Genomic DNA, 12,374 nt, shown 5'->3' on the forward strand with positions numbered 1-12,374 from the left:
TGCATTTTTGCAGCTAAACCTCCAGGCAAACAGGTCAACCTTCACTACTTGGAAGTTTCTAACTATAAGAAAGGTGATCAATAATATTTTCTAATTTGTGGTCACCTCCAAAATGTGCCAGATGACTGTCCAGGCACTGCAAGTTAAGTCTTCCTTTTGACAAAAGGTTTGTTTTTCCCAGCTGTCCTTCAACTGGAAGAAATACAGACAAATGTTGTCAGTCATCATTCATTCCAGAGAAACTACTGCAGTGATTCGGGAACAAATTGAGTAGAAAGCAGGTACATCTGTGCAATAAAGCAAGGAAAACTGAAGTGACATTTTTAGTTGAGGGTGAGTAGGTTTCCTCTGTCATGGGTGGAAATATCACAGTGGCTGGACACAGGATGGCGAGCTGCTGCAGAAATTTGGAATTGTGTTGTTTCCACCAAGGTGCAACGAAAAACAACATAGCAGGAATTAAATATGAAATGACATGTTAATACCAAAAAGGGGTGTTCAACCTGTCACCAACCTGCCCCTAAAGCACTTTCTGATGTAACTTTTCAAGGAGAAAATAGACAGTTAAGCAGAGAAATCTCAGTGCCTTTTTGCTAGAAGCCTTTTTCAACAATCAGAGCTCCTTTGGTGGCCTGAAATGTTTGGTTTGCTTCATGTTCAAGCCTGTTATTGAGGCTGATGCTATTCATGCAAACGGGAGTCGGATGCAGCAGAATGACTGTATCTTTTCTTGTCCTTTAATGTTTAAAATGACTGACTTCGGACATTATTTAGAGTTAATGGGATAGATCTCATCTCACTTGTGCTGGAAGAAATACAGTGTAACTCCATTGACTTCAAGGTCAGCTGAGATCAGAATCTGGGATACCATCTTCACACATTGAATGCTCTTCAATTTTCTCTCATCTTTACCTTTTCCAGCAGCTATAATCAGCACCTAATTAATTAAAATAGAACACAGCCTGTGGCAGGGCTCTCCCATAGAGTTATACCATTTTACTCTATTTTCACTCCGTGTATCAGTTTACCTTAGAGAGAAACAAAGTCCCCAAATGCTTTAATTAGAAGAGCCAGGCCTAATAGTTGAAATTCCCCAGTGAGCCCTGGATCGGGCCCACAATGACCACGACAGGGGCTGCAGAGGGTGGCACCACCCAGCAGCTTTACGGAGCAGCCCGGTGGGTAATGCAAGGGAAGAGCTTTTACCCTCTGTAAGGTGAAGTTCATGCAGGTAAAAATCACAGCACAAAAGCAGATCATTTGCAAAAAAAAAAAAAAAGTCACCATTCTGCTTTGTGTGTGTGTGTGCAAACCTATTATTATTTTTTTTGGAAAAGAAAGGGTCTATTTACAGGCTAGTTCTGGGAGGGGTAACTTTTAATTTACTGTCTTCCCTCAGTTCTTTCAGATGTAAGTTAGAGTGCTATTAACCTTTAAACTGCTAGCAAGGTTTATATGCTCTCACAAAAACCTCTCCCTCTGCCAGCAGAGGGAAGGAGGGGAAACCCACTGTGCGAGAAGGAATGCTCTGATCACAGCATCTGTGCATCTGTTTTTCGTTTTTTAGCTCTCCTGTTGACAAGTCCCTTCCTTCAAAATCACAGCTACTTCTCTGCAGTCCTCCCACTGAATGGGGCTTGTCAGGGAGGGGTGGCCCCTGAAGAAAAAAAAATAGCTTTCTACCTTTCCTTTTAACAATAGATTAATCTTTCTTTTGTTCTCTATGAGAACTAGGTGTCATATTTCAAAATGCACTTTTAAAACAGGTATAATTAAAGCTCTGCAAAAGGAAGGAGGCAGAGAAATTAGCAGCAAAAGTAGTAATAAAGGCATTTTGGAGCCTGCGTGAGCTGGAAGGTACTTCATCCCTCCCCCTCACAGCACGGCTACAATTACACTCCACGGTGAAAAAAAAAAAAAAAAAGTAATTATAAAAATGAACTTTTCTTCAAAAAATGAACATGTTGTAAAAGGACTACTGCTTTGAACATCCAAGCACTTCAAAAGGAGGATGAATTAGTGCTGACAACTCAATAAAGTAGCCATCAATTATTTAAAATGCGATGGCTCTTCTCATACAGCACTTCTGATTAGGAAAACATTTAAAAAATTAGAAATTAGAGTTATTCTTCCTAAATGAAATGGGCTTAGGCTTCAAATGCAAGGAAAAAAAAAAGTGACTTTCAATGAGCCCAGCAAGAATGCAGGAAAGTTTATTTTCTTAAAGTTGTCTATAAAGTACGTTGTGTCAGATTGGATTTGGGATTCACAAAGCAAGTCAGGCAAAGGGAAGAGGAAAAAATATGTATTGTTGTGATGAAGAGGCACAACCCTGAACTGATAAGTGCATGGACAGTCAAAAAAAAACCCACCCCAAATTAGGAGCGCCAAGTTTCAAAAAGCAAGCAATTAAACTTTGCTAGTGAAAAGACGGTTAAGAAAGAGAATCTCAGTGGGCTGTTGGCCACAGAGAGATACACGTCTCCTCTAAGTGCAGTTCATCACACTTTGCCTTTGTAGGTACTCACAAGTGGATACTAAGAGCCTTCTGGACACTGCAGATATGGTCATCCATCACAGAAACAACCCTCGAGAAGTCAAAACACTGATTTAAAATTGAAGAAACACCTAGGAAAAAAAAGGTAGCTGGAGGGAAGGAAGGAAAGCTGGGTGAAGTGGAGCTTTTGTGATTGCAGTATCTAAGCTTTCACACTTACTTTTTGGAAGCACTCCTGGGTGAACAAGGGCAGCTCTGCCTCTGCATCGCTGGGACATGCCCTCCTGCCATGGGCACTATACGCTTAACGAGGTTACAAATGAGAAATGTGCAGCTTAAGGTTTAAACAAACAGAAATGCGGCCAAGCCAAATGCTTCTCCTCTGGACATAAAGATAACAGGGGCTGTTTCTGACACCAGCTACGTGGGCTCAGCCATGTGAGGCAAAATGAGGATTTATGTGCGCAATACTACTGGTGAAGGAGCCTGTCTGGGCTGTTCTGCTAATTAAAATAATCAATCAAGGCCTGTGACTGTAGCTGGAGAAGGTACATTTGTTTTAGTCCCAACTTACAGAAAAATTGACTGCAAGAAGAAAACAAATAAAAAATAAAATAAAGCATAGAGAAATCATCGTAGTGGTTTTATCAGTCCAGCAATTACTTGGTGAACTGCCACTGAAAAACAGCCACATGGTCCAGGGTGAGGATGAACACTGTCAATGCTACAGCAGCAAAGTTCCCTTAAAAGGGTTAATCCTGCAAGATGTGGATGCTTCTCTGTGTACCACTGGCTGCAGCAGGAGCTGATGTGCTCAGCATCTCAGAGGCATTCCCAGTACCATACTGGCACATCCCATACACTTGAATTACTGCACACTCCCATTGACTTCTGGCCAGACAGAAATAGTTGCATGCATGATGAGTGTAGGATTTTAAACTAAAATCCTATCAAAAAGAACTAGAAAGAGGGAAGCAAACAATGCACATAGTTTCTCCCATTACCCTAAAAAAAATACATTAATTCTGGAGCAAAAGAAATGGGAAACCCTTCCAGGTCAATAGAGACTGCGTCAATGGAGACAGGATTAATCCAGAAGCTGTACAGGGAACTACAATGACACAGACAGTGAGATGTCCATCTTCGAGGCCAAGAAGACAGTGATAGCTTTTTTTTTTTTTTTTTAACTCTCTTTTACATTTCAGCCATCTCCAGTGTGCAAGAATTGGAGTATGTTTCCCTTTCCACTTTGGCTTGAGTCCTGCTTATCAGACTAATGACCAGAAAAAACAGACACAGAAAATTCACAGAGGCAAAGACAACCTCTCCTTGCTCTCACTCCAACTCCCAGAGTAACCTTGAGGGCTTAATGCCCCTTCTGCTCCCTGTGAGCAGCTGATTCCCACAGCTTCGTGTCGGCCATGCGGCAATCCATCTCTCCCTTCGCTTCCTGCTGCTTCCCATATAGACCAAAAACTGAGGATGCCTTTGATAGCCAGTAAAGTCAAATACGTCTCAAAAAAGGCAGCTCTTGGAAGATCAGATTGACAGAGTGCTAATGTGGTTCCATCCCTGTCAGCAGATTTGTCAGAAACCATTACTTCTCTCCTGCTTGTCCACCAAAAAGTCCTGCAGCCGAAAGATCAAAAGAGACAGCAGCTGATCCACACCTTCCAACCTGCCCTGAAAACACGAGGTTTGACCCCATTCCAGCTGGCTTTCTCACCACCAGCAGCTGAGGAGGTTGTGCTTTTCCAACCTGATGCTGCCAGTTCCCAAGGATGTTCAGAGCAAGACATCATTGTTTTCAAATCCAGAGCTTACGGTTGGAAATGCAGCTTTCCTGGCCTGCGCAGTCTTCTAAAATAATTGAGCAGACATAACCCTGAGCAAGTGGAGTTAATGACATGAATTCACCATGAAGTATTGGACCCTAGGAATGATGTTAGTTGATGTAGTACAAACACAAAGATTTAGTGAGAAAGCCATGCTAGAAAAGCAGTCTTTGAATAGCAAGTTCTACCAATTAAATTCTTGAAAAAAACATTTAAGATTTACTGATGAAAAGCACAATGTAATTGCTCAGAGATACAAGACTGGGTGATCTCTTTTTATTAACTGGTCTATTTTTCCCATGACATCTTTTGATTAGATTCATAACCCCTCCATAGACACTTTCATCTCTAGTACTGCCAAGATCACTGTAGCTAGATTGACCCTAGTAGCACAAAACAGGTAGGTATACTTTAATAACACCGGAATAATTTAAAACAGAGATCAGATATACCAAGATACAACCACAGGCAGAAGTGGATGTAATATGGACGCTGGATTACTGGATCTGCCTCACATTTTATGTAGCTCTGACACATAGAGCCATAAATCATCACAAGTTGGAAGGGACCCATCAGGATCACCAAGTCCAACTCCTGGCTCCACACAGGACCACCTGAAAGCCAAACCCTGTGTCTGAGAGCACTGTGTAAATGCTTCTTGAACTCTGCCAGGCTCAGTGCTGTGACCACTGCCCTAGGCAGCCTGTCCCAGTGCCCAACCACCTCTGGGTGTAGAACCTGTCCCTAACCCCCAGCCTGACCCTCCCCTGTCCCAGCTCCATGCCGTCCCCTCGGGTCCTGTCGCCGTCCCCAGAGAGCAGAGCTCAGCGCCTGCCCCTCCGCTCCCCTCGGGAGGGAGCTGCAGGCCACCATGAGGCCTCCCCTCAGCCTGCTCTGCTCTGGGCTGAACAAACCAAGGGCCCTCAGTCGCTCCTCACACATCTTCCCCTCTAGACCCTTCCCCATCTTCATAGCCCTCCTTTGGACACTCTCTAATAGTTTTATGTCCTTCTTATATTGTGGCACCCAAAACCACACACAGTGCTTGAGGTGAGGCCGCCCCAGCACGGAGCAGAGCGGGGCAATCCCTCCCCTTGCCCAGGCCATGCTGTGCCTGAGGCACCCCAGGGTGCAGTTGCCTCCCTGGCTGCCAGGGCACTCTGTTGACTCATGTCCAACTTGGTCCTGATCAGAACCACCAGATCCCTTTCCATGGGGCCACTCTCCAGCCTCTCGTCCCACACTCTATACATATATACAGGGCTGCACTGTCCCAGATGCACTATTTGGCATATTCTCTTGGTAAACTTCATATTGTTGGCGATTTCCCAGTCCTAGAGTTTGCCAAGATCTCTCTACAAGGTTTCTGTTTCTTCAACAGCTCGTCCTAATCTAGTTTCATCTGTAAACTCAGTACACATTTGAGTCCTTTAAACATTAAAACATTAAAGAGAACTGTCCATACAGTGGAGTCCTGCAGAACCCCAGTAGTGACTGGCTGCAAACCTGATGTAACCCCATTTACTACAACCCTTTGAGCCTGACCCATTTACCAATTGCTCACTCATTGTATTATGTATTTGTCTACAATATGTTTTACATGGATGCAAGAGCTGAACTGTGTGCAGCAGGCTTCGCATTTCCACAAAACAAAAATACTATGTGATTTACGTGAAGATTCTTGGTCTGCTTGTATATCGTACACGTGACATAATAAAGGACAGAAGTCAAAAAATGTGGCTCAGGAGACTCAGGTTAGACCTAGGAAAAAACCTTCCAGCAGGAGAGTAGTGCAGAACCATTTCCCAGAGAATCTCCATCCCTGTAAGTTTTCAAGACTTACTGAGAGTCGTGCTTCCTGGGCAAGCAGCTCACATGGTCCTGCTTGAACAGAGGGGTTGGACCAGATGACCTCCAGGCATCCCATCCAACCAAAAACATTCTGTGATTCTGAGAAAAAGCCTTGACTGATCTGACCTGGTGTTGGCCAGAGTTTAGTTTTGTGCTGGAGGTTCAGACAGATGAGATCAACCTCCAGAGGTCACTTTTCAACCAACATTGCTATGATCCTATGATACTGCGTATGTACATATTCAAAAATGGTTATTAAATATCTAGAAATACTGGTAATGATATCTATCATATAATAGATACTTGGTGAGGTGAACAGAACAAGTAGGTGGTTTCAGGTAGCACCATGATCACATTTTGCACCCAACTCCCACTGCTTGCCATCAGGACTTGGGCTTTTACATTTCTCTGCGGTGCTAATTTCTAATAGAGCACATTCCAGGTAGATCAGCCGTGATTTTACTTGCTCTCGAAAAGTTTGTTTAAATGGGGAATCCATTCTCACGTGTTCTAGATAAAAATCACACGGTCAAGAGCAGCTTGGTGTTGAGTCTCAGGTCATGAGAGACATGGAATATTAACCTGGATTTACAAAGAGGGGTTATATGGATTCTGGCCAACTCCAATGCAACGTTGTACCTACCAGTGGAAGAGACACCCAGAGGCTGCAGGGATTAATAACAGGCCACAGACACCTCACATGTGCAACTGCTTCCTTTGGGTCCAACCTGAGTCACATCTTTAGCATGGTTTGTGCAAACTGACTTCGCTTTTCCACTCCTGGAGAGGAAGAAAACAATTCTGCCTGCAAGGAATTCTGCTTCAATAGGAGTATGTGCAACTTAAAGCCATCTCCTACCTAGGCTTTACTGAATGTGCATGTTAAACTTGATTTTTAAAATAAATCGAAGCACTGCCATAATGGTTTGCCTAAAGCTAGCAATTGCTTTTATGTAACTTACAGCTTCACGATCAGCCTCAGTGGAGAACTTACACATCTGCAGATGACTTACATGGGAGCCTTGTAAAAGCTTCCACAAAAGGCAGTAACTACTCTAAATGTTTCCCCTAGAGGAAGAATTATCTAAAGAAATATTTAAAGGAACAGGGAGATTCAGACTCCCACGGAGAGAGAATTTTGTCTCTCATTTCCAAATGAAAAAGAGGATTCAGGACTCCAGGGTTCAGCTGGAAATCCTGCCACTGACTCGGTCAGTCTTAACCTCCTGACATTTTGGCTGTACAAACAAAACAAACACACCACACAAGAGATGACAACACCTGCAAAGCACTTCATACTGTTTTAGACACCGTGTCACCATAAAATAGTTGACATACAAGGACCAGAACCACAGGTGATGCCTCTGAAGCTACACTTGTCCCTGAATGGGAAAAATCCAATTGATCAGCCAAGCCTGGTCCTTAATGGATTTTGATCACTGGAAGCCAGCCTGAAAAGACAACTAATTTGTTTACACTAATAAATAATAACATCTACTTGCTATCAAAGCATGCACCCATCACTACTGGTGAGCCATTTAAATGCCACTCACTGTGACCATTCTTCTTCTTAATACCCAGTAATTTGACGGGAAGAAAACACGCCAAAGCCACCAGTGACATCTCCTTGGAAAGTCACAGGCGAGTGACTTTGTGCGCAGGCTAAGCGGTGCGGGCGATGGGGTAATTAGCTCCAGCAAGTCATTATCCTGCAAACAGCTGCACGCTCTGACTTCTGAAGGAGGTTTTTTTGCTGGGTTTTCAGCCGCTGGAGCACTGCCAGAAAGCTATCATGCCTGTCATCTGCGCAATTCTGCGCTAAAAAACAACGGTCGCACTGATGCTTTGAGGGAAAATCCTGCTCTGCTGGTACAGGGTTTTATGATGGAAGCAACGTGCGCGTTTTGTTGGATGGAGATGGGGCACCACATGTCCAAGGCCACTGTTAGTAGCACCCACCTAGCTGGGAAGATTTATCACTTTGACACGAACCATATGAGAACAGGCTAGAGGAAGCTGTCGAGCTGCTTGTAGCCTAATTTGGTATTGATTTAAACAATTACAGCATAAAGTTTAATGTGGAATAATTCTGAAACAAATTAGTTTCATGGTCATTCAGTCCCTCTTAAAAGGAGACGGATTTACAATATTTTACATTTAAAGCTGGAAGAATGGAAAATAAAACAATCCTCCTCTTTAACTGTAATATTTACAATGGGTAGCTGAATTTTTTTGGGGGGGCATAATCTTTAAAGAACTGGATTTGTCTGTGAGGATATGATGGCAGAGGATGCTAGAAAACCTCTCATCTCTAAGCTAATTCAGTTCAAACATGTGCTGATAGTTATCAAAAAGCAGCTATTATCAGCCTGTGCAGTGGGAACTGATAAATCCTTGAGTCGTGTTCAAATCACAGCTCCAGCTCCTGTTGCAGAAGCTTCTGAAAGATCTTCAGGATAGAAAGGAGTGGGATGGCTGAACCATGAACCCCTCCACGAACGACACGAGGCAGGAAAAAGTATCACAGCACTGGGAGAGAGGTGCAAGGATCATTCATGCTACACACTATATTTTCATTGTACCCATGATGCGATGAGGGCAAAGATTTCAGGCTCTAGCACTGTCAATGTAGAAATAGCCCTTTTTCTTTTAATGTAAAATCAATAAAATTATTTTAGGGAGCTATTTGGATGACTTGGTTCAAAGAGGCAGCAATTTTTCTTCTCTTTCACAAAATTACCCTTCTGTAATGTCGGGAACAGGCAGACCTTCTGACCATGTACATTTTGACCAAGAATAATTCCAGTTCAAAATTATTTCCATCCATCATGAGAAATAAATTATAGGGGCTGGACGAGAAAATTCCAACCCATTCTGTCTCTTCAACCCCAAATGAACTTTAAGAAAATGTATTGATATAACACATTGTCATTGGCTACCAACGAAGCTACAATCCACAGAAATACATTACTGCATTAAGAATCCAAAACAAATTTGTAAGGTTAACAGCCCTCATGGTCCTGTTCCAAAGCTTACATGCTAATATTACTGTAAAATATTTTCAGCTCTCAATAAGGTCAGACGCCTGCGCAGGCTGAGTTCAGGCTCTCACCCGCTTTGATTCTCAGAAGACAAAACAAAACAAAGGCAAACAATACACAGTACAACACAATACACCTAATTATTTCTATTATCCCCAAATTAACTTTAAGCAACATCCACAATGGAGCCTTGAAAACATGAATAAGTAGAGTTTTGCTTTTTATTGTAACTCACAGTTTCAATCTTCAGATAGTTTTCTTGTTGTGGAAGCCAGAAGTGCCCTAAAATCTTTTTTTTTTTCTACCCTGTTCTGAAAATCAAGATTTGGAAGACTTCTACAAGTGTCGCAGATTTGTTCTATTTCTCTTCTCCTAGGCACTTGCAATGGTGAGGAATTACTAGCACTGCAGATAACTGCAAAACAAGGGTGTATTTTGTCATTTCTTCCCCACTCTGCCATGTTCCTGCTATCCCTGCCCAGCCAATGCATTTGAGTTCTTGATCTATAAAACTCCTTCTGTTCTCATTAAAGTTGTTTTCAATACTCAGCTGTTGTTTCATAACCACTCCTGCTGCGATTTTACTATAACATCTTACACCTGATTGGCAATACTTTCGCAGTGCCAAGGGAAAAAAAAAAGACAAATGTCATCAAATCCATCTTGAGCTTACAAGAGGGCTCAACACGAGACACCCAGCCATAAACTGCTCTCGTTGCAATGCCCTGTTGTAAACTTACATTGTGCATGCTCAGTGAACAGCGAGGCTGAAACAATTTTTATGTTGTTTTTTTTTATTTACAATGGGCTTTATTCATCCACCTCTCAGTTTTGATAGCAGAGTTTGAGAACGCTGTTAAAGGTGTATCTTGGGAAGAAACTAGCCCAGGGATGCTGTGCCTGCTCCAAGACGTCATTTTAACTTGTGGAGATTTTCTAAACCATGTAGAGAAGATTCTGGCTCCCTTCTAAGGATCCCATTCCCCTCTAAAGACTTCTGAAAACTCTCAGAAGGAATCTAATTTTGCTTTGCCTCTGAAAGAACCATCCCATCCCCAAAGCATCCAGATGGGCACAGCTTTAGCAACCATTAATAAATGCAGAAAACCTAGGGACTTCTCCCAAATAATAACACTAACAACAGTTATTGCTGTTATTAGATATCATTAAAATATGCACATATTTTAAAGATATAAACTAAGGTGGAAAGCAGCCGTACAAATCCTAGGAGATGCACTAAGTTTCCTAAGAACATTGTAAACATTATTGATCCCTGAGGAGATGATTTTATAGATAAGAGGGAGTTATTTAAAAAGATTAAAAGAGCTTGACCCAAATCACAGCAAGAGTCGGAGCTGGCAGTTAATTCATTCCTTTTAGTCCCATGCAACAAGTATAATATAAGAATATTTTTCTGAGGCTTCTGAACTGTCCTGTTACCCATGTAGTTAGGCTGAGAAGTGTGTTTATTGCTATTATCACTGCTCCACATCAGAGCTTTAAAATCTGTTTCATAAGAGACCTCTCATATAAATACTCTTAACTTCAAAGCCAAATCTCTCAAATCTCTCTTATCTGGCTGAGGAAGCAATACAGCTGAATCACTGCACCAGCACCACATAAATCACAAACACACTGCACTTGGGAGGCAGCAAAATCTCGTCTCTGCTCCTCCCCGGTAGTTTGCCATGTGTGTTTAGCCCAATCGCACAGCTCTGTGATTTGTGAGCATCCCCAGAACTTCTAAGGGAGACACACATCATCAAAAACCTTGAAAATTAGCTTTTTTGTAGGGCTTTAAGGCTGGTAACGAGTCATCATGATGGCAGCCAGGTGCTTTAATAATGGTACATGTCAGGAAAGATGCAAGGATGCCATTAGTTGCACGTTTGGTATATTTATCAAGAGAGACACACTCACCTACACACCTGCGTGTACAGACTGGGAGAGGAAAGACTCTATACACTAGAAGCAACACTGCAAGAGACTGCAGTTAACATTAATAGACAAATTTTGTGTGTTCATGTCAGATACACAACCGGGTCATGGTTAGATGGACAGTAAGAGGCTGCTGGAAGTTCACTCAGCTCCTACCTGCAGGAGAGGCCTCTGCACCCCTAGGATCTTCATGGTATCTGCATTAGCCAGGATCTTCAGGGGATCAGATGCCTTCGTGACTCCTTCGATTTCCTTATTGATCTCAGCCAGGACCTGATTGAGGAAGATGTTCTTGATGTACATGGTGAGGAATTCACGGAGAGGACACTGTTTGGCTGGGCCGAGCTCCATGGCGTGCTCTATCTCCTTGATGAATCTGGAAAACACAAAAGGAAGAACTCAGTGTAGTTAAACCACGTAGCTAAATGTGTTCGTGTTGAATTTCCAATTCCTACATCTGAGAGCCAAGCACCGGCAGTGGGGAAGACAAGACAGACTATGACATGAGGTGTTAAGCGTAGAAAAGATCTATAAGGTGGCCATCAAAATATCCATAAAATGCCAACAGCTCATGAGACAGACTCGATGGTTGGAGAAGGAGAACCGACAAAATGGAGAACTGGTGAGAATCCACACCTTACACGAGTCCTGTTTAGCTGTTCAAAAATCACTGACTTTGCCCTACTTGAGACATACTGGCGAGACCTCTTCTTTTAAAATAAAACCCCAAAATAACCAGGATGTCAGAAATCACTTTGAAAAGGCAAACTTCCTTCTGGTGTTGGTCACTCATTTCCCACACTTGAGTTCCCCATCTCTAAAATGAACGTAAGTATATTCTAGTTCAAAGTCTAGAGATACCGTGAAAAAAAAAAAAAAAGCAATGGAATGTATATTATGCCACTATCATACTGCATTATGTATGTCTGTATAATGCTATATTTTTATTATGCGTTATTGTTCCATTCTAGGATCCCATTCCTGCGTGTGCAGAGCAGCATACCGATTCCGGGAATATTTTAGCACAAAATGTTTGCCATCTCCTCCTGCAAAATATCTTTATCTCAGTATGCCATCTGTTTACCAGATAGGAGTTTCTTCTAGAAACTACCCCATTATTTCTTTCATTTACGTTTGAGGCAACAAAATAAGTCTCAAATTTATATATATTTATATAATTCAATTTTTAATGTATTTAAGTAATTATGGATT

The 12,374-nt window shown here is 42.2% G+C and overlaps 1 protein-coding gene across 1 annotated transcript in view; it reads right to left on the reverse strand.

Annotated features, from left to right (window-relative positions):
* EXOC4 (exocyst complex component 4) overlaps positions 1 to 12,374 on the reverse strand; it is a 383,044-nt gene that overhangs the window by 92,117 nt on the left and 278,553 nt on the right. The window contains exon 11 of the mRNA XM_035566622.2: positions 11,319 to 11,538. Within this exon, the coding sequence (XP_035422515.1) occupies positions 11,319 to 11,538 (220 nt within the window). The remainder of the gene's footprint in view (positions 1 to 11,318; positions 11,539 to 12,374) is intronic.

Source organism: Cygnus atratus, chromosome 1 (assembly GCF_013377495.2).
Source record: "Cygnus atratus isolate AKBS03 ecotype Queensland, Australia chromosome 1, CAtr_DNAZoo_HiC_assembly, whole genome shotgun sequence".
Lineage (NCBI taxonomy): Eukaryota > Metazoa > Chordata > Aves > Anseriformes > Anatidae > Cygnus > Cygnus atratus.